The sequence below is a fragment of the Oncorhynchus tshawytscha genome, linkage group LG17 (assembly GCF_018296145.1).
Source record: "Oncorhynchus tshawytscha isolate Ot180627B linkage group LG17, Otsh_v2.0, whole genome shotgun sequence".
Classification (NCBI taxonomy): domain Eukaryota; kingdom Metazoa; phylum Chordata; class Actinopteri; order Salmoniformes; family Salmonidae; genus Oncorhynchus; species Oncorhynchus tshawytscha.
Window position 1 is genome coordinate 13,941,788 of NC_056445.1, and position 27,411 is coordinate 13,969,198.

The window sequence follows — 27,411 nt, forward strand, 5'->3', positions numbered from 1 at the left end:
GCCAAATATGCCAGCATTCCATTTAAACAATGCAGTCAATCCACAGCCATACACTGGCTGAAATGACATTTTAGTCATTTAGCAGATGCTCTTATCCAGATTGACTTAGTGAGTGTATACATTTACTACTGTTTTTCGTATTGGTTTCCGGTGGGAATCGAACACTGCAAGCGCCATGCTCTACCAACTGAGCTAAATCAGTTGATGATAGGACTTGCAACAAGTAGGCCTACTGATATTGTATTATATAATAACACTCACAGCTTTCCAAGAAGACAACATTTAAGACATTTATGTTCTGTTTACATATATTTTGGAGGCTATTTAAACAGAACAGGTGTATAAAAGCTTCATAACTGTATTTATAATTATACAACAATGTTTTGGGGTGACAATATTTTATTACACAATTTCTGATATATTGCATGCCTTTTATTTTCCTGCATAGGTAAAAGCAGGAAATGCATCACTTTTGCCTCTACTGCCATTCATTAAGGCAGCCCTGGCACCTCTCTGATTCAGAGGGGTTGGGTTAAATGCGGAAGACACATTTCAATTGAATGCATTCAGTTGTACAACTGACTAGGTATCCCCCGTCTCCCTTTCCCTTCTATTTAGACTGGATTGGATTTCTCTCAGACCAAAATGGCTGCCATTTTCACTACATTCTGGAATTTTGAAGGATTATGACATAGAATATAGCCCCTCTAGTAATTTAGTAGGATCTCTATGCCCACTGCCCACTGTGGCAAAAATATATATATAAAAGTGGGATGCATGCCTGCAAAGCCACTACACAACACTAAACAATACATTAATTGTACTATAACGGTGACAAACGGTCCCCACAAACGGCCTACATAAATCTGTCCCAATAGCAGTCCCAACATCTTACCACTGCTACACCTGGCTATCAGCGGAGCCTTGTCTGGCAACGAAACAGTTCATTCAGCCTCATTGACTTCCTTTAAAAAAAACATAGCTGATATGGCTGACTTGCTTAAATAAATGTGGTTTTTAATGACAATTGAGATGTACAAACTATGGCATAAGGGGACAACAAGCGGATAAGAGGCAATCCGTAATTTTGATTAAGACATTAATGAGTGAGCTAGGACGGATGTAGTCACCTTCCTTTAGCACTTGAAATGTACAGAGACAGAATTTAGAACATGGGCTGTTCTTACAGTGTTCTCCCGGTACACCAAGCCAGGACCGTAGGATAAATAAAGGGGATGCCCATAAGTAGACAATGAAATCTCTTACAATATTAGATGATTACATTTCTCTAAAACAGGTTTTTATTTTTTTAACCTTTATTTAACTTATCTCCTTATCTCAGTTCACTGGTCACGATGGGAACACCCACCCGTAGCACACGCTCCAGCAGGTGTATCTCACTGATCATCCCTAAAGCCAACACCTCATTTGGCCGCCTTTCCTTCCAGTTCTCTGCTGCCTGTGACTGGAACAAATTGCAAAAATCGCTGAAGTTGGAGACTTTTATCTCCCTCACCAACTTTTAACATCTGCTATCTGAGCAGCTAACCGATCGCTGCAGCTGTACATAGTCCATCGGTATATAGCCCACCCAATTTACCTACCTCATCCCCATACTGTTTTTATATATTTACTTTTCTGCTCTTTTGCACACCAGTATCTCTACCTGCACATGACCATCTGATCATTTATCACTCCAGTGTTAATCTGCAAAATTGTAATTATTCGCCTACCTCCTCACGCCTTTTGCACACAATGTATATAGACTTAAAAATATATATATACGGTGTTATTGACTTGTTTATTGTTTACTCCATGTGTAACTCTGTGTTGTCTATACACACTGCTATGCTTCATCTTGGCCAGGTCGCAGTTGCAAATGAGAACTTGTTCTCAACTAGCCTACCTGGTTAAATAAAGGTGAAATAAAAAAATAAAAATAAAACAACTAGTCAAGTCAGTTAACAACAAATTCTTATTTTCCATGACGGCCTAGGAACAGTGGGTTAACTGCCTTGTTCAGGGGCAGAACGACAGATTTTATACCTTGTCACCTCAGGGATTCGATCTTGCAACCTTTCGGTTACTAGTCCAACGCTCTAACTACTAGGCTACGCTGCCGCCCCGGGGTTATAGGCTACTTGTGCACCACCAAGTCAGAACAGTAGGGGAAATTAAGAGGGGTAAATAGACCAAATTATTAGGGTGAGGCACATGGGCTACTAACATCTTACTACACAACATACACTTAGTATTACTTTCTTAGCTCTGGTATACATATCTCCCTGGCATATTACATAATTTATGCAGCAGCATACAATACATTTTTGGACTCACCTTGATGTGCCTTGCTCACTTGAACAGGAAGGTGGCTCGGTGTTCCTTCGTGGGCAAATTTTGTCATCAAAGTCTGGCATTCTCTGGATTTATGGTTCTTTCAAAACAACTGGGAACCCAGAAAAAACAAGGTCGAATCCATTGATCTTCAGTTCGTAGCTCTAGAAAGAGGCCAGATTTATAATTCAGAGTTGGATGACTGTTCAAAACGTATTTTCCCAGTTGGAGCTTGTTTATTCCTGACTTCCCAGTTGTCTTGAACTCATTGAAGTCAAGTTTTCGCAGTTCCGAGTTAACAGTTGAAGCACAACCCATGCTTCATTGACAGCATGGCCAATGTTGAATGTTTATCATTTTAAACTTGGAAAAGAGCCATTTAATCCCAGATTTGGGACCACACAGCCACTCCACTGAATAGCAGGCTAGTAATTTCTTTGCAATGCTTGAAGTTAGCCACAGGAATCACTGATTCCTTCCAAACTACTCATTGTTGAATTAGCGATTTCTAACTTGTTGTGTAATCTTTCTGTCCAATGGCCAATGAGCCATTATTTCTCTTCATATGACAAGGATTAAAAAGGATTTGCCAGTAGATTGTTTACTTGATTCATGATGATGACTGCTAGCTAAGATTTCGAAAGTATGATGATGGCATGATTAGTCCAATCAAAGCTACTGTACATATAACGTGATTTGATGTCATTTTATCTGTGACCAATGACTTTGAGCCTTCTTGGACGGGCAGCTCTCTCTCTCTCTCTCTCTCTCTCTAGGTTTCCTAGGCTCCTGCCTTTCTAGGGAGTTTTTCCTAGCCACCGTGCTTCTACATCTGTATTGCTTGCAGTTTTGGTGTTTTAGGCTGGGTTTCTGTATAAGCACTTTGTAACATCTGCTGATGTAAAAAGGACTTAATAATTGTATTTGATTTGTTTGCCTGAACCTTCTCAGCCTGATGTTATTCACAACATCATAAAGCTCCAAAAGCTTTCATTGCACAAATTGCACCACTCACACTCCCGATGCTCTATAAATGTCATAGGTTTAATAAAAGATGCCAGTTCTGCCAATAGTCATATTAAATGTAGCACATTATAATAAGAGTATTCATGATATAGATAAATACAGACAGTAGTGACCAATCATTTGGAGTTAATATAATGAATCAAATTGTATCACCAGAAAAATAAACATAAAAAAGTAGTTGACAAATTGTAAAACTATAGCTAGATAATTTCCTTTTACCATCAATGTCATGATCTTGACCATGAAATTAGAACACGGACAAATATTTTTTTAAGCAAAAAAATCTTTATTTTTATTTTTTAAATACTTATTTGATTGACAAAAATAGACAAATTATTAAAGTCAGACAAGAACACATACAAAAACCACTGTACATAAAAGTCAGTTGGGACAGACCACATTACTTAAGACGTCAAATATTACATTATAATATTATTCTAAAGTACAGACACCTTTTCTGTTACTATGTAATCTGAGGGAATTTTTATTTTTTTTAAATAGTCAATTAATGTCAAACGTTGATTATTTTTTGTGCATTTTAGCTAACCCTAATCCAAATCCATGAATAGCCGAGCCGACAAAGTGAAACATCTTTCGCTGTTCCCTCGGGCACCATACTACTATGGCTGACGCTGTTTAAAAACAACACATTTCACTGCACATATCCCGTGTGTGTGACAATAAAACGTGTTTTATGGTACGAAAGTCAGGGACTTTGATTTTGAAACGTTGTCGGCGTTCATGACACCGGAAGTAAACTCTCACGTTGCCGGCGTTCATGACACCGGAAGTAAACTCTCACGTTGCCGAAGCAAGCGCAAAACAGCGGCAGCACACATGTTGAAGCAAAAGCTTCACACAACGACGAAATGGAGTTACATTTGAACAACAACAAAACAAGCTCACAAGACTTGCTCGCGTGTGGCAACGGAGGAGGTTTGATCCTCTTTCCCGTAACTGATTTATCTGAGGAGTTGTTTAGCCTGTTAGCTATCCTAGCTATATGCACAACATTATGTTCCAGTGGAGGCTGCTGAGGGGAGGATGGATCATAATGTTTGGAATGAAAAAAGCATGTGTTTTATACAATTCACTCCATTCTGGCCATTATTATGAACCGACCTCCCCTCAGTAGCCTCCACTGTTAGCATGAACACATCAACGTGGTCAGATGTAACATTTTAGTGTCCTTGTACATAGGTCTTCATGACAAGCTTCTCCTCAAGTCGAAGGGGCCCAAGGCTGGCAGGTCTTTGCAGACCGAGAGGGTCCCAAGAAGTAGTGGTGAGTTTAAAATATTTCTGGCGTTTGTTTGTAGATTGGCTAGCTTGCTAAATATGTTCAGCAGATTGCTACGTGTGTAGTTACGTACATACAACTGTGTGTCGTGTTTCAGTTCTGGACAGACTGCAGAACTTCCTGCCCCAGATGGCCCAGGCCAATGAGAAGCTCAAGTTGCAGATGGAGCAGGCACCTGAGGGCCACTATGACATAGAGAGGGTGGAGGAGTCTGGAAAGGTCATAGAGATGGTGAGTAGTGTGGCTGTCTTTTTATAGCGAGGGGAAGTGTGACGCCAGAACACCACGAGCAGGCCTATCTTATTGTGTAGCCTGAACAGCCGCTAGTCTGTTTGTCTTTTGATTGTCCCACTCCAAAAGAGGTAAACAGCGACCACTAGCGGCTGTTCAGGCTACATGTTGTGGAACAACTGAGCAGAGAAAGGGCACTTCTAGTTTATCAGCTAAATTCAACTGAGACTCTGCGATATGACATTGCCACAATCAACAGGTTGAACTGCAGGTACTACAGATGAGTGTGCAACAAAACAATGTGCTTGTACACGGCTGGGGTTTTTGTAGTTTTTTGTAGTTGGCATTGTGCTTCCCACTCATGGTTTTTGCAGAAGTCTGCTAGATTCTGCTGTTTACTTTGCGCATAGCTGACTCGGTCCTGCAAGTGAGACATTGGGCGCGTTCGAGGTGATCACTTTTGTGAAGTCGCCTTTCAAAGTGTGTTGCATTTATCAGGATAAAATTTGTCCGACATGTTGACTGCGTGAACTTTACAAAAATAATGTGATCATGACATTTTGACTGCAGTCCACTGCAAGTTTCTGCAGTTGCTCTTCACCAACTTCACCCTGCGGCCATTGCCTGCATTGTGGGAGGCTCTATTGTCAACCTATCATTAGGCGGTTTTTGTTTGACCCACGTGAACGTGACCAAAGACGTGACTGGAACAGGAACCAACTTTGCTGCAGTTAGTGCATACAGTGGATATGTACAAATTAACATGATATTTGAGCCTCTCACCAATTTATTGTACAATGTACGCATATATTTTCAGTTTGTGTGATGTAGGGGTTGGAGACTTGTTTATTTTGATATAAGGAAACGTATAGAAACTGTGGGAACACTACCATGTTCCACTGAACCACATCAGTGTCCGACTTTTGGCCTATCATTCAAATGAGCGCATTATGTTAATGGGATAAAAAAAAAATGGTGTTATGTCGTCGATGATATTGATTCCCTTGTCTCTATCAGGATGTGTCGCTGGTGGAGCTCAGTAGTTCGGACAGCGACTCGGACAGAGAGTCTTCACAGGACAACGACGTCAACTCAGACTCTGAGGAAGAGAGCGAGCTCACAGAGGAGAACCTCAAACTGCCTGGCAACAGCCAGAGGCAGATAAAGAAGGTTCATATCCAGGTTCTGGAGAAACAAGAGGATTAGGCTGTCATAGGCCCCTAAAGAGACTACTGGGACAGTTGCAGTGTAGAATATTGACATGCGTTGGTAATACTAATCAACTGATGTGGGATCCGTTCTCCTTCTCCAAGCCCTTTTCATAACCATTAACCATTCAATAAGAACTGATCGTGAGGTCAGTGAGGACATGGTCCTGGAGGGCTAATGGATTAACAGTGTTTCAGTGGGTAGAGACCAGCTGCAGTGAGGGATAAAGGGGACATAGGTGTCTACATAGGGGGGTGTCTGTACTATAAGGGCCAAATGTGTCAACAAGTGTTTCAGTGCTATTTGAGCCATACTGAGATGGGGACTAAGCATTGAGTGCATTCTCAAGATTGTGAAGTAAGAATATGCCATATAATTTCCTGTTTATCTGATGACCCTAGGATACTTGTAAGGTTAAAGTTCATAGCGGCTTGATGTTATATTGACGGCAGAGAAAGATCTGCTTAAATACTTAATGTACACAAACAATATGATCTATTGAAAATGGATTTAATACAGAAGTGTTTGAATTTCTCATCTTCAATACCAAATGCTTTATTATCTGTCTGCTTTGTGTTATGGATTGGCTTAGTCCCAGCATTCTGTTATGGTTGGTCACAAGGTTTGTGAGCTATGAAGTTTTTCCCAGATTATTTTTTTCCTGAAACAAAAAGCACCAAAACTGTATACTGTGTTTCATAATAAAATGTTATGAAATCCTAGGTTGTTGTGAATGACACAGCATACACCAACGCACATGGTTAAAAGGAAGTATAGACCATGACAACGGATGAAGAAAGAAATCAAGGAGTTTATTCACCATTGTACAACATTTGTTGGAAGACAAACAATGCTGTATTGGGGCTGGTTTTTGCACAAGGTTTGGGGGAGAAGAGTCTCCCACATCTCCATAGAGACCAGATTTCCCTGCAGTTTTCAAAATGCTCATTAAAATGGCACCTACAATGAAAATATGATAATCTTGAACGTATACGTTCTTAGTGTTAGCCGTTGTATTTGTATATCAACAAGTCTTTAAGGTTGTTTATTTAATACCTTTAGTAAATAATATATTAATTTAAACAACTTAAAGGGGCAATCTGTAGTTTGTTAATTTACTGTTGGACTTAAATTGATATGTACCCATTGATTCTTGAATATACCTTAAATGCTTAATAAGCTTAGTTCATCTGTTTAACCCCAAATATAAGCTTGTTTTACTTTTTTTGTAAACAAAGTAAACTATATAGCCTCAACATGGTTAACTATAATGTTGTCATGGATGGTCAGTCCTTGCATCCATATATCTGTCTATACATTTGAGAGTAGTTAGATTTCTCCAGCCCCATCACTCAGTTTTTTACCAAAACAAACAGGCAGGTAGGTTGGTGTGCATTATCTAGTGTTGTAACCTACAGTGCTCCTTTGACAGAAATACAATGTCAAAAATATATCCAATTATTCAGTGTTTTTCTTTTGTTATAAAATATTTACAAATGACAATTTAACTAAGGGACTTATGGATATCTTCAGAAGTGTGGCACCTAACATTGCTGAGCAGAAATTGCCTACAAATCTGAATCTGCATGCTTGAGCTAAAATGAAATGTGTGACTGACAGAGCAGGAGGAGATTGCCTGAAGCGCTCGCCTTTTGAAAAGCAAAACATTCTTCCATGATGAGTGGAGGAACTGAAAACTTAACTCAAAGTGAAGGGGTGTTGATCCAGTCAAATCCACCTTGGCTCCAGAATACTGAAATCCACCACTGCGTTTGATATGTGCATTCCCCTTTTGTAACTGGGGGAAACCGCCTGATATGTCCGTAATGCAAGTTCCTGAACAGAACGCTCAAAACTGTAGGCACCTTGAGACGAGGTCGTGGCAGAGGGTAAGCCACCCATCAAAGGTCTCCTCTCTCACACACCTGCTGTTAGCAAAGCCAAGGCTGGACTCCTGATTGAGACTGACTGGTGAGTCGTGATCAGGTGGATTGATTGATCAGTCGTTACAGTTTATTAGGAGTGGCTGGCTGCCTTAGTACTCCACAGTCACTGCTTTGGTCCTGAGGTATTCGTTAAGAGCATCCTCTCCTGCCGAGCAGAACAGAAGCACAGTTAAATCGGTCAAACTCAAATCAAGCATGTTGGGCTCACAAGGCTATTCAAAGCTAGGCCCATTTTCTTTGAACTATGGACTATGTTTCAAGACAAAGAAAGGTAGACCATAGAAAATAAATGGAAATCTATTTATGACAGACCACCAACAAAAATCAGTATATGATATGATCCACATTCCAATATGAGTGTCCAACATGAAACCCCTTGCCTAAATGATTACATGATTAACCCCAGACTCACCAAGGTCTTTGCCGAAGCCGGACTGTTTGAAACCGCCGAACGGCGAGGCCACGTCGGTCTTGTTGTAAGTATTGACGAACACAGTCCCTGCGTCCAGCCTCTCGCTCACGTACATGGCCTTGTTGATGTCACGCGTGAACACGCCGGACGCCAGGCCGAACTCGGTGTCGTTGGCTCTGCTTAGCACGCCATCTATGTCACTGAAGGTCAGAAGGGGAGAAGAAAAGACGTTGGTCAGGGTTGGGAACCACAAAGAGCTCAATTACTTGGGTCTGTGATGAAGAAAGGTGGTCTCTCTAAAGACTGAGGAGACGCACCCGTCTTTGAACTTGGATACCACCATGATGGGACCAAAGGACTCCTCTTTGGCGATGAACATGTGATCCTCCACGTCTGTGAACAGTGTGGGCTCCATGAAGAACCCTGGAGGGAAACCACATCACAGCGTAGTTAGCAATGATGAAGGTGGTTGGCTGAAAAGTTGCATTTACAGTGGCCTCTAATTGTGTTGTACTGTCAGTATTCACTAACCAGTTTTATGTTACTGACTATTCAGCTATTGCGGTACATATTGTTAGGAAAATTATGATTAAATGACTGAACAATATTCTAATTTTAAATAGAACTGTAACTAAGTAAACTTATACTCTGTTTTATTATATCTGATTAACAATATGAGTTCATAAGGGATTGTGTGACACGGACAAGGAGTAATTAAAGTTAATGAACACCATTCCAACTAGGAAGAAAGGAATGAGTTTTGGATTAAGTAAACAGATAAGGTAGTTAACCTATGGTTGAACCGACAAACTGAGCTCTGGGGTGTTTTAGGTAAGGCTGTGAGTGCATTCCTAGGTTCTGTTAATTAGAACTGTCAGCTAAGTGGTGATCGATAATGTTGAGGGGTCAAAAGTTAATTCAGTTGTGTGTCTTGTGTATGTTCCAGGGTGGTCAGAATGAACTTTTAAAGTTCCCTTTGTCTCGTTCGAGGATTCATTTTAGAAGCAATGAAATGACGTCATGTTATTGTATATAAACTGTTGCTCGTGGTAACGTGGCAGCGCGCTCCGAGAATAAATTCTGTTACCTATTATTGATAAGACTGGTCTCCGTCTATTTTATGCAAACAAGAATCTTACAAATTCTCATAAAATAGATTAAGGGAATTCAATTAATGAAAACATATTGGCATAATTAAATTACAGTAACAATATACTATTTTATCCTATGTATATACTACATATTATAGATATACTGCATATTATATCCACACACTGTCTGTCCATGTCTATACATCCCATCATATACAGTTGAAGTCAGAAGTTTAAATAGCCAAATACATTTAGACTCAGTTTCACAATTCCTGACATTTAATCCTCGTAAAAATTCCCTGTCTTAGGTCAGTTGGGATCACCACTTTATTTTAAGAATGTGAAATGTCAGAATAATAGTAGAGAGAATTATTTATTTCAGCTTTTATTTCTTTTGTCACATTCCCAGTGGGTCAGAAGTTTACATACACGCAATTAGTATTTGGTAGCATTGCCTTTAAATTGTTTAACTTGGGTCAAACGTTTCGGGTAGCCTTCCACAAGCTTCCCACAATAAGTTGGGTGAATTTTGGCCCATTCCTCCTGACGAGCTGGTGTAACTGAGTCAGGTTTGTAGGCCTCCTTGCTCGCACACGCTTTTTCAGTTCTGTCCACACATTTTCTATAGGATTGAGGTCAGGGCTTTGTGATGGCCACTCCAATAACTTGACTTTGTTGTTCTTAAGCCATTTTGCCACAACTTCGGAAGTATGCTTGGAGTCATTGTCAATTTGGAAGACCCATTTGCGACCAATCTTTAACTTCCTGACTGATGTTTTGAGATGTTGCTTCAATATATCCACATAATTTTCCATCCTCATGCTGCCATCTATTTTGTTAAGTGCACCAGTCCCTCCTGCAGCAAAGCACCCCCACAACATGATGCTGCCACCCCCGTGCTTCACTGTTGGGATGGCTTGCAAGCCTCACCCCTTTTCCTCCAAACATAACAATGGTCATTATGGCGAAACAGTTCTATTTTTGTTACATCAGACCAGAGGACATTTCTCCAAAAAGTACAATCTTTGTCCCCATGTGCAGTTGCAAAGCGTAGTCTGGCTTTTTTATGGCGGTTCTGGAGCAGTGGCTTCTTCCTTGCTGAGCGGCCTTTCAGGTTATGTCGATATAGGACTCATTTACTGTGGATATAGATACCTCCAGCATCTTCACAAGGTCCTTTGCTGTTGTTCTGGGATTGATTTACACTTTTCGCACCAAAGTACGTTTATCTCTAGGAGACAGAACGCGTCTCCTTCCTGAGCAGTATGACGGCTGTGTGGTCCCATGGTGTTTATACTTGCATACTATTGTTTGTACAGGTGAACGTGGTACCTTCAGGCGCTTGGAAATTGCTCCCAAGGATGAACCAGACTTTTTTACAATTTTTTTTCTGAGGCCTTGGCTGATTTCTTTTGATATTCCCATGATGTCAAGCAAAGAGGGAGAAAGGTAGGCCTTGAAATACAGCCACACCTCCAATTGACTCAAATTATGTCAATTAGCCTATCAGAAGCTTCTAAAGCCATGACATAATTTTCTGGAATTTTCCAAGCAGTTTAAAGGCACAGTCAACTTAGTGTATGTAAACTTCTGACCCACTGGAATTGTGATACAGTGAATTATATGTTAAATAGTCTGTAAACAATTGTTGGAAAAATTACTTGTGTCATGCACAAAGTAGATGTCCTAACTGACTTGCCAAAACTATAGTTTGTTAACAATACATTTGTGGAGTGGTTGAAAAACGAGCTTTAATGACAACCTAAGTGTAAGTAAACTTCCGACTTCAACTGTATATATATATATATATACATACATACATACATACATACTCCGGACTCTGAGAATGCTCATATTTCTATATTTCTTAATTTCATTCTTTTAGATGTGTGTACTGTTAGATATTACTGCACTGCTGGAGCTAGGAACACAAGCATTTTGCACCCGCAATAACATATGCGACTAAAACAACTTGATTTGAACACAGGTTATTCTACTATAGCTACTTTGGTATGAGTGCATACTGTGATACTAAAGTATTGAAAAGACACTGCTTCAAAAGTGTTTACCTGGCCTGTCCACCTGCTTGCCCCCGTACACCAGCGTGGCGCCCTCCTTCACGCCCACCTCACAGTACTCCACCAGCTTGTCCATGTGGGCCTTGTGGTTCTGGGGCCCGTGGTCCGTGGAGCGGTGCAGAGGATCACCCACCTTCATTTTCTTTATCTCCTCCACCTGATGGGGGAAGAGGGGAGACGGAGGAAGAGGAATGCAAAGTCTATGACGAGGAAAGGGATCTTGAGAGACCCTTGAGCTATGCCACACAGAGACTCAGTTGCTGTGGGGTGGAGGAAACGGTGGAAGGGGAGGAGGAGGAAAAGAGTATTGTGTGTTTTGGACTGTTGTGAGAGGGTCCAGGATACTCACCACTCTCCTGATGTACTCGTCATGTATGGACTCCTCCACGAACAGGCGTCCAGCAGCGATGCAGTTCTCTCCTTTGTTGAAGAACACAGCACTCATACCCTGCAGAAAGGGAGATGGAGGGGAATATGATGAAAATAAGAGCAGGTCAGATGAAGAAATTCGAAGACACAGGTATGAAGTCTCTTCCCTCTTTTCCTTCTCCTTTAGTTACTCTTTTCATTCTCTCCCTCTCTCACCATGCGCACAGCCTTGTCCATGTCACAGTCGCTGAAGATGATGAGTGGAGACTTCCCTCCCAGCTCCAGAGAAACCTTCTTCAGGTTACTCAGCGCACAGCTGCAACAGGAAATGACACGCAAGCATGAGCAGGAAGTAGCTCAATATCAGCCAATCAGGAATAAGTGGGGTCCCAGCCCCCTACTGTACCTTTTCATGATCTGTTTGCCGATTGGGGTGGAGCCTGTGAAGCCCAGTTTACGGATGTCAGGGTGGTCAGACATGCGCTGTCCCACCATCCCACCTATTAGAGATGGGGGATAGGGAGGTAGAGAGAGAGAGAAAGGGGTCAGAGGGCAGCAGGGGGAGAAAGGGTAGTAGAGATGAGGGAGAGAGGGTGGTAGATGGAGTGAGAGAAACACAAAAATAAAGATTAGAATCAAAAACCTTATCTAATAAGTCACCCACAGATCTCCTGGAGGACCTCTCCCTTCCCACAAGCCCTTGCTCCCTTGCGTCCTGTTACCTGAGCCAGGTACGATGTTGATGACTCCCTTGGGAATGCCAGCCTTCACAGTCAGCTCAGCAAACTTCAGGGCTGACAGAGGAGTAACCTTTTGGACGAGAGCAGAAAGTGAGTGAAGCACGTTCCTTGCTGTGGACACGGGAATCTCTTCAAGTGAATGAAATGACATCTGATATTCACATATGTGGTTCAGCAATGTGCCGTGCTAGAGAGGCTATTTTAACATGTCGGCCTGCAGAGAAAGGTTACGTTAGGTCGAGTCGTGTGTGACTGCTGTGTTACATAAGTTGTTCACCTGCTGGTATAAAATCTATGACTGAATCTGTCGTAACGTGTGCAGGTGTGTGTGTTCTCACCTGTGCAGGTTTCAGGACCAGTGTGTTTCCAGCAGCGAGGCAAGCGGCACTCTTCCATGCCAGCATCATGAGTGGGTAGTTCCAGGGAATGACGATGGCACACACACTGGCACCCAGGAAACACACAACACTCATCATGAACGGGTGCCTCAGGTCAGACAAATGCAGTGGTTACTACAACCAATGCTCAAACTAAAACCACTACTCATGAATCATGTGCATATCTAAATACATATTGATATTTCCTGGTAGAGTTGTATGTGAACTCTGACCCCTTACCCCAGAGGTTCCTTCTTGGTGAAGGTCAGATTGCGATTGGGCCTGGCCTGGTTGATGGGTATCGTCTTGCCCTGCAGCAGACATGATGTAATAGAAGATATGCATAGACTACTAGATCACTGAAAAGATCTAGATAACTAGGTCAGGATTTGGCAAACAGGGACATGTGCATGAAAAAGAAGTGGAGCCAGTTTCATCATACAAAACCCTGCAAACATCTTTATAAAACGCTCCAAACAAAAAAAGAAACGTCCTCACTGAACTGCGTTTATTTTCAGCAAACTTAACATGTGTAAATATTTGTATGAACATAAAATAAGATTCAACAACTAAGACATAAACAGAACAAGTTCCACAGACATACAGAAATGTAATAATGTGTCCCTGAACAAAGGGGGGGGGCTCAAATCAAAAGTAATAGTCAATATCTGGTGTGGCCACGAGCTGCATTAAGTACTGCAGTAGATCTCCTCATGGACTGCACCATTTTTACCACATGTTACCCCACTCTTCCAAGTTCCCGGACATTTCTGGGGGGGAATGGCCCTAGCCCTCACCCTCCGATTCAACAGGTCCCAGACGTGCTCAATGGGATTGAGATCTGGGCTCGCCATGACAGAACACTGACATTCCTGTCTTGCAGGAAATCACGAACAGAACGAGTAGTATAGCTGGTGGCATTATCATACTGGAGGGTCATGTCAGGATGAGCCTGCAGGAAGGGTACCACATGAGGGAGGAGGATGTCTTCCCTGTAACGCACAGCGTTGAGATTGCCTGCAATGACAACAAGCTCAGTCCGATGATGCTGTGACACACTTCCCCAGACCATGACGGACCCTCCACCTTCAAATCGATCCCACTCCAGAGTACAGGCCTAGGTGTAATGCTCATTCCTTCAACCATAAACGTGAATCCAACCATCACCCCTGGTGAGACAAAACCACGACTTGTCAGTGAAGAGCCCTTCTGCCAGTCCTGTCTGGTCAAGAGACAGTGAGTTTGTGCCCAAAGGCAACGTTGTTGCCGGAGATGTCTGGTGAGGACCTGCCTTACAACAGGCCTACAAGCCCTCAGTCCAGCCTCTCAGGCTATTGCGGACAGTTTGTGCACTGGAGGGATTGTGTGTTCCTGGTGTAACTCGGACAGTTGTTGTTGCCATCCTGTACCTGTCCCACAGGTGTGATGTTCGGATGTACCGATCCTGTGCAGGTGTTGTTACACGTGGTCTGTCACTGCGAGGACGATCAGCTGTCCGTCCTGTCTCCCTGTAGCACCGTCTTAGGCGTCTCACAGTACGGACATTGTAATTTATTGCACTGGCCACATCTGCAGTCCTCATGTCTCCTTGCAGCATGTTTAAGGCACATTCACACAGATGAGCAGGGACCCTGTGCATCTTTCTTTTTGTGTTTTTCAGGTTCTGTAGAAAGGCCTCTTTAGTGTCCTAAGTTTTCATAACTGTGACCTTAATTGCCTACCGTCTGTAAGCTGTTAGTGTCTTAACGACCGTTCCACAGGTGCATGTTCATTAATTGTTTATGGCTCATTGAACAAGCATAGGAAACAGTGTTTAAACCCTTTACAATGAAGATCTGTGAAGTTATTTGGATTTTTACGAATGATCTCTGAAAGACAGGGTCCTGAAAAAGGGACGTTTCTTTTTTTGCTGAGTTTATTTCACATATCTGGTCCATGCAGGTGAATCTGTACCTGGATCTTGTCGCACCAGCCGGCAAAGTAGCGGAAGGTCTGGATGGACATGCCTACATGGGTCTTCAGGGCCAGGGTGTAGACAGCTCCAGAGTCTATGGACTCTATGGTGGCCAACTCCTCCTGGTGCTCCTCCATCAGGTCAGCCAGCCTGGTAGGGAGAGGAGGTCAACAAGAGGGTCCACTGGCAGTCTTTGTCCTCAAAATATATTATTGTTGTATAAATGGATATAAATCTGCACTATATAAACAAGTTCCCTGATAGTAACTATACTCCATAATGAGTCGAGGCAGATCTCCTCCAGGCCTCTAGGACGCGCTGTAGGCTTGGTGCTCACTTGTACAGCAGGGTGCCACGATCTCTAGGGTCCATCCTGCCCCAGGGACCAACCTCAAAGGCCTCTTTGGCTGCTGCTACCGCCTGGTCCACATCTCCCACTGACGCGTAGGCTACCTTACAGATCACCTAGGGAAAAGGGTTCACATTTCATGAGGTACCAATACAACAATGTCCACAAGTATGTATATCAGTGTGTATGTGAGAGTGTATATCTAAGTCTGATAGATGAGTAATAGTAGGGTATGTGTGTGTGTGTGTGTGTGTTCATCTGTTTGTATTGCATTACAACTCACAGAGCCATCGGCAGGGTTGATGGTATCGGCGGTCTTGCCGTTCTCTGCGTCCTCAAACTTGCCATTGATGAAACACTGCCAAGGCATCTTCACCGTCATGTTGTTGACGTCTTTAGTTGCCTGGGAACCAAACCGTGACAGTGGCATAACATTACACGGCAAAGACAAATTACAGATCCAACGGTGTCTCATAAACACGTGTATATGTGTGTATATGTGTGTGATATAAACACTTGGAAGGTGAGTGTGAAACAGTGTTTCTCATCATCATCATCAATAATAACACCATCTGTGCTCTGTATGACTAGCCTGGTCCCAGATCAATTTGTACTGTATTGCCAACTCACATGGTCATTAATTGTGGTGCCTTTGCGAACTCCTATAAACATTGTTGCACAACTGACCATAGAAGTTGGCAAGACAGTACAAACTGATCTGGGACCAGGCTACTGTATGACAGTTGTTTGTCTGACTCACATAGTCGATGACCATCTCCTCCTCCTGGTCCTCCCCCCTCAGCCTTCTCACAAACATCTGGATGAAGTCCTGGAAGGTGGTGGCCATGTACACGTCCTCATTCTGCAGCTGCAACCCTGCACACTTCTGCTTGATCTCCTCCACCAGCCTGGGGAGAGGATGGGGATATAGCAGAGTTTATGAAGGGTCATAGTGAGATTACGTCAGGTCATAGGAGAATATGTCACTCAGGTACAATGGGGTCAACTAGGGTCACAAAAGTCACCCTGATGATCAAAATCTGGTCACTGTTAATAAAATACATAACAAAAAAGCTTGAGGTCAAGTGAGGGAAATGAAGGGTTAAACCAGGCCAATGCCAGTGAAAGCATACACTCACCTGACCACATCCATAGAAGCAGCTCCTGACTTGAAGAAGTCTGTGGTTTCCTCAATGGCAGCAACGTTGCTCAGAATGCCTTTCCAGATGTCCTGGAGCGGCAACACACTGAATCAGTGGCGCTAATTGAACAGCTTCTATCTGAATCATGCGTTTACAACATGGCGGCATACTAAGTAACATTCTGTTGTGGTAGAGTCAAACTATCACACGTGGCTATGTGGAAGCCTTCAGAGACACAATGAGAAACGTACTCGTATCTCCTCTGCTATCTTCTTCTCGTCATCAGTCAGCTCCACGCGGGCGGTGTCTCCTGAAGAGAAGTACTTAGCAGCAGAGATCATCTTCCCATCCTCATACTGCAGGTTCTTCACCATCAGCTGTGGAGGAACCAGAGTAGGGAGAGGGTGAGGAGAGGGAGAAGGAGGAGAGGCAACAAATAGTTAGGGTTAGGCCTGAGCTATGTCTTAATGACTAAACTGGAGAAATCATTCACAAAATGAACATTAGAAGCCATCGGAGGCTGATCGATATAGTGCTCCATGTTACAGCACAGGCAATAAAGCCAACAAGGTTGCCACTAGACACTTGGCTGGACATTTCCTTGTTGATTTCCCATTGATCTAATTTTCTGTGACTCACCGCTTTGCTGTCTGACCCGTACAGAACCAAGCCGTTCTTGGTGACGACACCAGCTTGGGACGCCCCCTCTATCTCCAGGGGCTGACCGGCTGGCACCGACTCCCCCAGCATGGATGACCCGTACAGAGTCACAGTCTAAGGAGAGAGAGGACATGGGTTCGATTGACATACTGCCAATGAGTACACACACAGTAATACAGAAACAGAACATTGGACACTACGTACTGTTCATACACACACACTGTAAATGTAATTGTGTGTGTGTGTGTGTGTGTGAGAATGTGTGTTGTAGGGAACGCACCTGACCATCAATGACCGTCCACGCCCCGGGGACTTTATCGTGGCCACGGATCCAATTGTGGATAGCCTCTGCCGGTTGGGCGAGGTTGACCTGGAGGAGAGGAAGAAGGAGGGTGAGGAAGAAAATCTTCCTTTTCTAGGAATCAGGGGGAGGCAAAACAGTTGGCTGCTTATTATGCAACACCTTAAACCCCCCCCACTCGCCAGTGCTGTAGGCTCTAGTAAGTTAACACTCCCCCCACCCCGTCAAACCCTACCCCCTCCTTAGACAACCCCTCATCCCATTACTGGCCCTAGTACATCAACCTCTCACTAAACAGGACTTTTCCAAACTGAGTAATGAATGGACGTATTGTGGAATTAAATGGCTACAAATTGAGCAACATCAAACTGCCCTAAACAGTTTTCCGGAGAAAACAATCATTTGGGCAAAAATAGTGACAGGACAGGAAAAAGATTTGAATGGTTATTTCCTAACATGATATTTTACTTGGTTTCCTTCATTCCCTACAAACAGCCTTAATCAGGTGACGCTGTGGGCAGTGTCTCTCGCTGTTGATGTTCCACACCCACATTCAGTATCTCACCTTGGAGTTGGACTTCTTCTGGATACCCTCGTAGCTGGCCCCCTCCTCTGTCTGGGGGACGCGCGTGGCTTTCCCATCAGCGATCAGCTGCACTGACTCCACCTGCACCACAAAAACACACCAACCCCCAAGCGATGTCAGTGTGTTACAGCAGTGGGACTGTGTTATGTTTTATCCTGACTGTGATCCGATGATGGTGCGTTGCTATGGTTACCATGGCCTTGATGCCCTCTGGAAAGAGGAAGCGATTGTAGAGGGAGTCCACCGTGTCGTTGGGTTCCACAGGACACTCTCTCTGGAGCAGGATGGGACCCGTGTCCAGACCATCATCAGCCCAGAAGATGGAGAACCCAGCCTTCTTATCTCCCTGGATCAGAGTCCTGAGGAGGACACAGAACCAGGTCAGACACAGAACCAACGTCATGCATAGGAACTGGGATGTACACAGAAACAGGGTCATACATGGAACTGGGATGTACACAGAAACAGGGTCATACATAGGAACTGGGATGTACACAGAAACAGGGTCATACATAGGAACTGGGATGTACACAGAAACAGGGTCATACATGACACCATATGGAGCAGGTCACTCATGGAATCGGGTCATGCATAAAACCAGGAACTAAACTGTGACAAATTTTTTGACCGGTATCGTCATAGCAAAATACTCCAGCAGCAACAGGATTTCAACACTTAGTTAATAATGCTGCGGTGATTAAGCTATTAGCTACCTGAAAAGTGCACATACATTTTTTTTTTTAAAGTTAACATTATTGTGCAGGTTTTCAGTGAATTTATGTCAATCACAAAGCTCATCAGACACAGATCAGTGTCAAATATTGGCTAAATCCACATAGCTGTTCACACACCCAACACGGATAACAGGAACCGAGAACAGATAAGGGTAGGAAAAAGATAAGACAAACTGTACTCAGCCAAACACATTACAAACAGTTCATCCCCAAACCAGACTAGTTAGATAGCACCTCTCACTCCTACTCAGCTCTCCAGCAAGTGTTTAACTATATGGGCAAATCAAATCAAATTTTATTTGTCACATACACATGGTTAGCAGATGTTAATGCGAGTGTAGCGAAATGCTTGTGCTTCTAGTTCCGACAATGCAGTAATAACCAACAAGTAATCTAACTAACAATTCCAAAACTACTGTCTTATACACAGTGTAAGGGGATAAAGAATATGTACATAAGGATATATGAATGAGTGATGGTACAGAGGAGCATAGGCAAGATACAGTAGATGGTATCAAGTACAGTATATACATATGAGATGAGTATGTAAACAAAGTGGCATAGTTAAAGTGGCTAGTGATACATGTATTACATAAGGATGCAGTCGATGATATAGAGTACAGTATCTACGTATGCATATGAGATGAATAATGTAGGGTAAGTAACATTATATAAGGTAGCATTGTTTAAAGTGGCTAGTGATATATTTACATCATTTCCCATCAATTCCCATTATTAAAGTGGCTGGAGTTGAGTCAGTGTCAGTGTCAGTGTGTTGGCAGCAGCCACTCAATGTTAGTGGTGGCTGTTTAACAGTCTGATGGCCTTGAGATAGAAGCTGTTTTTCAGTCTCTCGGTCCCAGCTTTGATGCACCTGTACTGACCTCGCCTTCTGGATGATAGCGGGGTGAACAGGCAGTGGCTCGGGTGGTTGATGTCCTTGATGATCTTTATGGCCTTCCTGTAACATCGGGTGGTGTAGGTGTCCTGGAGGGCAGGTAGTTTGCCCCCGGTGATGCGTTGTGCAGACCTCACTACCCTCTGGAGAGCCTTACGGTTGTGGGCGGAGCAGTTGCCGTACCAGGCGGTGATACAGCCCACCAGGATGCTCTCGATTGTGCATATGTAGAAGTTTGTGAGTGGTTTTGGTGACAAGCCGAATTTCTTCAGCCTCCTGAGGTTGAAGAGGCGCTGCTGCGCCTTCTTCACGATGCTGTCTGTGTGAGTGGACCAATTCAGTTTGTCTGTGATGTGTATGCCGAGAAACTTAACTTGCTACCCTCTCCACTACTTTTCCATCGATGTGGATAGGGGGGTGTTCCCTCTGCTGTTTCCTGAAGTCCACAATCATCTCCTTAGTTTTGTTGACGTTGAGTGTGAGGTTATTTTCCTGACACCACACTCCGAGGGCCCTCACCTCCTCCCTGTAGGCCGTCTCGTCGTTGTTGGTAATCAAGCCTACCACTGTTGTGTCGTCCGCAAACTTGATGATTGAGTTGGAGGCGTGTGTGGCCACGCAGTCGTGGGTGAACAGGGAGTACAGGAGAGGGCTCATAACGCACCCTTGTGGGGCCCCAGTGTTGAGGATCAGCGGGGTGGAGATGTTGTTGCCTACCCTCACCACCTGGGGGCGGCCCGTCAGGAAGTCCAGTACCCAGTTGCACAGGGCGGGGTCGAGACCCAGGTTCTCGAGATTGATGACGAGCTTGGAGGGTACTATGGTGTTGAATGCCGAGCTGTAGTCGATGAACAGCATTCTCACATAGGTATTCCTCTTGTCCAGATGGGTTAGGGCAGTGTGCAGTGTGGTTGAGATTGCATCGTCTGTGGACCTATTTGGGCGGTAAGCAAATTGGAGTGGGTCTAGGGTGTCAGGTAGGGTGGAGGTGATATGGTCCTTGACTAGTCTCTCAAAGCACTTGATGATGACGGAAGTGAGTGCTACGGGGCGGTAGTCGTTTAGCTCAGTTACCTTAGCTTTCTTGGGAACAGGAACAATGGTGGCCCTCTTGAAGCATGTGGGAACAGCAGACTGGTATAGGGATTGATTGAATATGTCCGTAAACACACCGGCCAGCTGGTCTGCGCATGCTCTGAGGGCGCGGCTGGGGATGCCGTCTGGGCCTGCAGCCTTGCGAGGGTTAACACGTTTAAATGTCTTACTCACCTCGGCTGCAGTGAAGGAGAGTCCACATGTTTTCGTTGCAGGCCGTGTCAGTGGCACTGTATTGTCCTCAAAGCGGGCAAAAAAGTTATTTAGTCTGCCTGGGAGCAAGACATCCTGGTCCGTGACTGGGCTGGATTTCTTCTTGTAGTCCGTGATTGACTGTAGACCCTGCCACATGCCTCTTGTGTCTGAGCCGTTGAATTGAGATTCTACTTTGTCTCTGTACTGACGCTTAGCTTGTTTGATAGCCTTGCGGAGGAATAGCTGCACTGTTTGTATTCGGTCATGTTACCAGTCACCTTGCCCTGATTAAAAGCAGTGGTTCGCGCTTTCAGTTTCACGCGAATGCTGCCATCAATCCACGGTTTCTGGTTAGGGAATGTTTTAATCGTTGCTATGGGAACGACATCTTCAACGCACGTTCTAATGAACTCGCACACCGAATCAGCGTATTCGTCAATATTGTTGTCTGACGCAATACGAAACATATCCCAGTCCACGTGATGGAAGCAGTCTTGGAGTGTGGAGTCAGCTTGGTCGGACCAGCGTTGGACAGACCTCAGCGTGGGAGCCTCTTGTTTTAGTTTCTGTCTGTAGGCAGGGATCAACAAAATGGAGTCGTGGTCAGCTTTTCCGAAAGGAGGGCGGGGCAAGGCCTTATATGCGTCGCGGAAGTTAGAGTAACAATGATCCAAGGTTTTTCCACCCCTGGTTGCGCAATCGATATGCTGATAAAATTTAGGGAGTCTTGTTTTCAGATTAGCCTTGTTAAAATCCCCAGCTACAATGAATGCAGCCTCCGGATAAATGGATTCCAGTTTGCAAAGAGTCAAATAAAGTTCGTTCAGAGCCATCGATGTGTCTGCTTGGGGGGGGATATATACGGCTGTGATTATAATCGAAGAGAATTCTCTTGGTAGATAATGCGGTCTACATTTGATTGTGAGGAATTCTAAATCAGGTGAACAGAAGGATTTGAGTTCCTGTATGTTTCTTTCGTCACACCATGTCTCGTTAGCCATAAGGCATACGCCCCCGCGAAGCACACACTAAAGACTTTACACTGGTCACGAATACGTATTGACAACAGCTCGTTACCACGTGCCTCTGCACTTAACCGTCTCCATAGGGTCATAGTGTCTACAGCAGTGATCCTGTGTGGGCCTATTTCAGGAGTCAAGCACACTTGTTATTCTGTCTGTCTTCTCTGGTGGTCAGTTTAGGCCTGGCTCACCCACACACCCCTTGACAGGCTAACCCTTGACCTATCAACTTCGTGGTCAAGTTTCTTCACTTCACAGACAGACAGAGATAGACAGAGACAGACAGACACATACCCAACTACCCCACCACACATGCCTATAAACCTTAATCCTCTCTATCTTAAAACCCTTTCTTCTTCCCTCCCTCACCAGTTGATGGCGGAGGCCCCGCGGTGCAGGGGCAGGATGGAGGGGTGGTAGATGATGGAACCGTGGGCCGGGTGGTCGATCACGTTCATGGGGATGAACTGGGAGCAGAAGGGCATGACGTTGAGCTCAGCCCCCACCGCCTTGTAGGCCTCCACCACTTCCGGGATGGGCTTCCCTTTGACACGCCACCGCGGGAACTTAAAGACCGGCGTCCCGTCCTTCTCCGCCACTACCGCTGGTGGGGGAAGTAACAGAGATTTGATGACTGACAAATATTGAATTCTTTATCTTGTAAATTGAGAGGTAATCATAAAGATAGTCAGGAAGGCAGGAATGATAGAACATTACAACATCTCTATATTTTCTCTCTGTTAGTTTAGACTAGTTTTTCCTTTTGTACAGTGTACAGTATGTGAGTGTGTATCTCAGTTTATCTGTGTGACCATTATCTGTGTGATCTGGGTGTGCGTCAGGGTTGGGGTTAATTCTGAATTGCTCTTTAATTTCAATTAAATTTTTGAATTGGCCACACCTCACATGAAGCAGAATTTGAATAGAATTTGAATACGTATTGACAACAGCTGAAATGACCACGTGCCTCTGCGTTTGACCGTCTCCATAGGGTCATAGTGTCGACAGCAGTGATCCTGTGTAGGCCTATTTCAGGAGTCAAGCACACTTGAAGTAGAATTTAATTAAATGAAATTCAAATAGATTATTTATTCTATACATTACCATAGTAATGTTTCTTTTGATATAATGTATGGTTACCACTACCATGTAGCATAAGGTTGAAACATTCTCCTAAAACAATTCAAAATAATAAGTGGTCTGGATATATTCTAAGACATTGTTGTGGGTTGTCTATAATAATTAATCATTTTCTTAGTGTTTTTTAAATATCAGAAAAAAATACATTGCATTAGATCAAATACTGGAGTATGGAAGGGAACAATCTAGTATCTCATGACAATGAAACAGTGTTTGACATCTGAGTTATAATCAAACTAATATTTGAAATGGTATGTGAATTCTTTGCATTAATAAGTAGCATATCCTGTTGATAAAAGACTTCTGATATGAATGAGACTTTCATGTTTCACGTCTCAGTTGAATTGCTTTGAATTGCTTTGAATTAAATTCAAATCAAATCCTGCTTCCTGTGGTGTGTGGCCAATTCAAATTCACTGTTTGAATTAAATTAAATTCAGAAATTCCCAAATTGACCCCAACCCTGGTGTGCGTGGGGGTTCCGGTCTTCCCCAGTTCCATCCAGTTCCAGGACACAGCCTGCTCCACTACCCTACCAGGGTTATGGTCACATGAAACCCACACTTTGGCCCCACCTGCTCCACACAAATGAAATCACACACACACACACGCTGATGGGAGGGGTGGGACAGGACAGGGGGCTGGACACATGGAGTTGTTGGCCTCATCCAGCCAGCTGTCCTAATATGGGTGCTAAGCATGGTAGTAGCCTCATAGTACTAGAAGGCCATGCTTTATGTCATGACAATAAGTGAAGTGTTAGAGACTGTATGACTCACAGACGGTTAGGCTAATAGAGACAGTTTCTGTTTACCATCCAACGCTACGTTCGAGTGATGTGCGGGCATCCCAACATCAAAAAGCTCTGTAAGCAGGATAGCTAAAGCTGATGTCGGGACGTTGACACATCTTAACAGGAAGTGAATGTTGACCATGAAAACATGCAGGACTGGTGGCTATAGCACATTATTCTTCTGGCTTTATCTAACTCTATTGTTCATATTTTACCTTGACTTGCTAGGTAATCATGACATCTGCGATGCTGTAGACGATAACCATCTGATTCCGTGTTTGTTAACTTGTACGCACTGAAGTTGCATGGGATCGTATTCACTGCTAGGCAAACAAAGAGGTTTCCGACGACTGTGCGTGCAACTTTTCATGAAGCGGGAAATGAGTCTATAGATGTGACATTACATCATTACATTGTCAAGTAAACACTTAAACCGTAGGCTAAAAATACCCACAATCAAACCATCTGCCTTGGTAAATAATTTGCCCAAGAATAACCGGCAAATGTGAAACAATGTTTTACTCAAATGTTTGATCATATTGTGTAACAAGGTTTCCTTTACAGTACCTGTGTCCAGCAATTCAGACCCTGACATGTCTCTGGACCAGAGGTCCTCTGCCAGATCATGGGAACTCATAGGGGAATGTTATTTTTTACAGGGATGGCAAAAAAAAAAATCGTAATAACATAGAGATCTGTTTCCCTGGCCAAACGGTACAAACCTCTCCATCCTGTGCCAAGAACTCAGTGGGCCACTGTTTAACTTCACTGCAGAGCAGAGGAGGATGGTGGGAGTAGCTATAGGAGGACAGGGTCACTGTAATGGTTGGAATGGAATAAATGGAACAGAGTCAAACATGTGGTTTCAATATGTTTCCTGTGTTTAATACCGTTCCATTCCAGTCATTGCAATGAGCCTGTCCTCCTATAGCTTCTCCCACCAGCCTCTTCTGCTGCAGAGTTAGGCTGGACTAAAGTATGGCTAAATCAGGGTAATAGCGACTAACAGGGTTTGGTCAGGGGTGTGTTTCTCCCCTGTGTGTGGTTGTTTGTTTGCCTAGCAAGGACGCAGTGGCGTGAAACAAAGGATATTGTCCCATCTAGTCAGTTATTCTCTCTATAGAGAGAGGATAGAGCAAAGCAGAGATAGAAAGAGAAAGGGGGAGAAGCACAGAACAGGGACCCTTGCCGTCTCAGCTGATGCCTGCTGGATAAAATAATGTGCATCATATCAAACCAGCCGCAGCGACAGATGGCGGCAGACTTTTCACCTCACTGCTGCTCCTCTGGGTCGACTCAGGGCCTCTCCCTACTAAATCAATGGGCCCACAGTCCCGGGGCTAACGCTGGGTATAAAGATCTTTGTACAGGAGCCTTACAGAGTCAACACGGGTCTACCTCCCTCACTGACAGGGGCAGTCAGATCATCAGGGACACCACGGAAGCCATTGCATCTCATTTAGAAAAGTGACTGGGAGTAATCATTTCCACAAACTCCACTAACTCAGTTAGACCGTGGGAGTCTGGGAGAGGACGGACTGGATCATGACTGAGGCCATGCAGATGGTAACAATGTGGCCATGCTCTGATGAGGATGTAAGCATACCACTTCCATAAATGCTTTGCTGCAATATTCATTCACTGAGTCGAGAGAGAGAGAGACTCCCCCCTCCAGTCATCACCAGCGTGTCAATACTTACCCAGAGGGTCTGCCTTGCCATCCCTATCTGGCACAGTGAACACGCCCACCACCTTATGGCCCTGCTTCCGTAGGTTGGTGTACACCTCCTGTCCAAACAGGCTCTGGCCAATCAGAGCCAGTCTCAGCTTATTTTGGTAATAATTCTGGAGGAAACAGGAGAGAAGAAGGAGCATGTGAGTTAGAGTGGTAAAAACTATTTCTCACACACAACAAGAATAGCCTACACTGTACGGGTGTGTTTTAAGATCAAAACACATAGTTTTCCCCGATATCCTTCAGGCTTTGAACCAATATGACCAAATACTGATGAGACAAACACCAACTTTCAATTGGACCATACCCATGTCCAATATTCAACTTCACTTCTAACATCCCGTGTTGAGTAGACAGACATTTTGTAACGTTGAAAAGCATTTATGCTACCCTTTCCCTCTCCACTGCCAAGTTTTTTTTTTCAGTTTCTGGCAGCCAGACTGGCCCAATGGGCAATAAATCTCGGTCCTCTGGGAGAGAGAGTGGTCTGAAATGCTATTGGCTACAGAGAGCACAACCCCCTCCTCCAACTAGAATGAATGCTCAAGTAAGTTCAGACGGCTTCTACAGTCAGTGTGTCTGTCTGGAAAGTTCATGTGAAAACGGAAAGTTTCAAGTTTCCTATGCCGAAATAGACTAGGAATAAAGTAAATCTATAGAGGTTCATGTGTAATAACAACATAATACACGTTATGACAGTGTTATTCAATTGTTATAGCCTAATGTAAACAGCCCCCGTGACGGCTTACATACATACAGACAGGCAGGGTAGGCTATACTTTTCAACACTGAGTGACTACCTATCTAAAACGGCCATGATAAGACATACATTTCTGGCGTTACATTGTAACCATCTACAGTAGCAGTTTGGTAGGGGCCGGTGGTGTTTATACAACACCTACAAAACCATATCGTAGCAGTCCATTTTCCTTGCTAATATCCTGACAGTAACTTTCATGTCAGTCGAATTATAGGCAGGTCGTTGCGGGTATGTGGACTTCTGGATAGTGTGTTGCTAAACCGCTCTGCTCAGCTGTCTGTGGTCTCTCTCGTTCAGCTGACGCAACTCCCCATGAACCGTACAGTGGAAGTAATTCGTGCAGCGATGGAGAAGCGTGCATAACGTGGCAATTGACAAAGACATGCCTTTCTTTGTATGGTTGTTAGAATACAAATACATAGTACATAATATACATTCGGCTTTATAGTAATAACTAATAATGCTGCATATCAGGTATCAAACAAGATAAATGTCAAGCATGCATCATATTTGGATTAGATCGTAGGCTACTGTGAGTGTGTCCTGTGCACACCCAGGCATTGACAGATCTGAGACCGAGTCATTCATTGATTGTAACATATGAAGATGACTCAATTCTAACCTGATAGCTATTCATGCACCAGAACAACAATGACAACAACGTGTGAATCAGCTGGCAAGCAATTAGGATTCTCCATAGTGACAAAGGGGAAGGCAGGGGGGGACACACAGAGGATATAGCGGATGCAACATAAACAATGTTACTTACAGAGCTGGTAGAGAATTTCCTAATGATTCGGTTCGCTGTCCACAACATGATGGCTGTATTAATTAACACAAATTAAAATACGACAGAATTAGTCCAACGTGTTCTGGGGACGTGTGGAAGCACCTGATGACACACACACCTGCTTCGGAATGACAGTGGTTCGAGC

The 27,411-nt window shown here is 43.8% G+C and overlaps 2 protein-coding genes across 2 annotated transcripts; one reads left to right on the forward strand and one right to left on the reverse strand.

Annotated features, from left to right (window-relative positions):
- The first annotated feature begins 4,119 nt into the window (after positions 1-4,119).
- nopchap1 (NOP protein chaperone 1) lies at positions 4,120-6,821 on the forward strand. The gene is made up of 4 exons (XM_024429872.2): positions 4,120-4,296; positions 4,561-4,644; positions 4,757-4,890; positions 5,908-6,821. Exons 1-4 carry the CDS (start codon positions 4,230-4,232, stop codon positions 6,094-6,096), a joined length of 474 nt encoding a protein of 157 aa, XP_024285640.1. The 5' UTR covers positions 4,120-4,229; the 3' UTR covers positions 6,097-6,821.
- A 69-nt stretch (positions 6,822-6,890) lies between these two features.
- Positions 6,891-27,411, reverse strand: aldh1l2 (aldehyde dehydrogenase 1 family, member L2). The gene is made up of 23 exons (XM_024429862.2): positions 27,246-27,411; positions 25,682-25,826; positions 22,418-22,652; positions 18,298-18,463; positions 18,084-18,185; positions 17,498-17,587; positions 17,197-17,331; positions 16,809-16,934; positions 16,555-16,646; positions 16,176-16,323; positions 15,699-15,818; positions 15,404-15,531; positions 15,066-15,216; positions 13,353-13,423; positions 13,074-13,179; positions 12,718-12,805; positions 12,402-12,495; positions 12,212-12,311; positions 11,976-12,074; positions 11,618-11,783; positions 8,775-8,880; positions 8,458-8,657; positions 6,891-8,190 (listed from the first exon to the last, which is right to left on the reverse strand). The coding sequence occupies exons 1-23, from the start codon at positions 27,291-27,293 to the stop codon at positions 8,135-8,137; spliced, it is 2,772 nt and encodes a 923-aa protein (XP_024285630.2). The 5' UTR covers positions 27,294-27,411; the 3' UTR covers positions 6,891-8,134.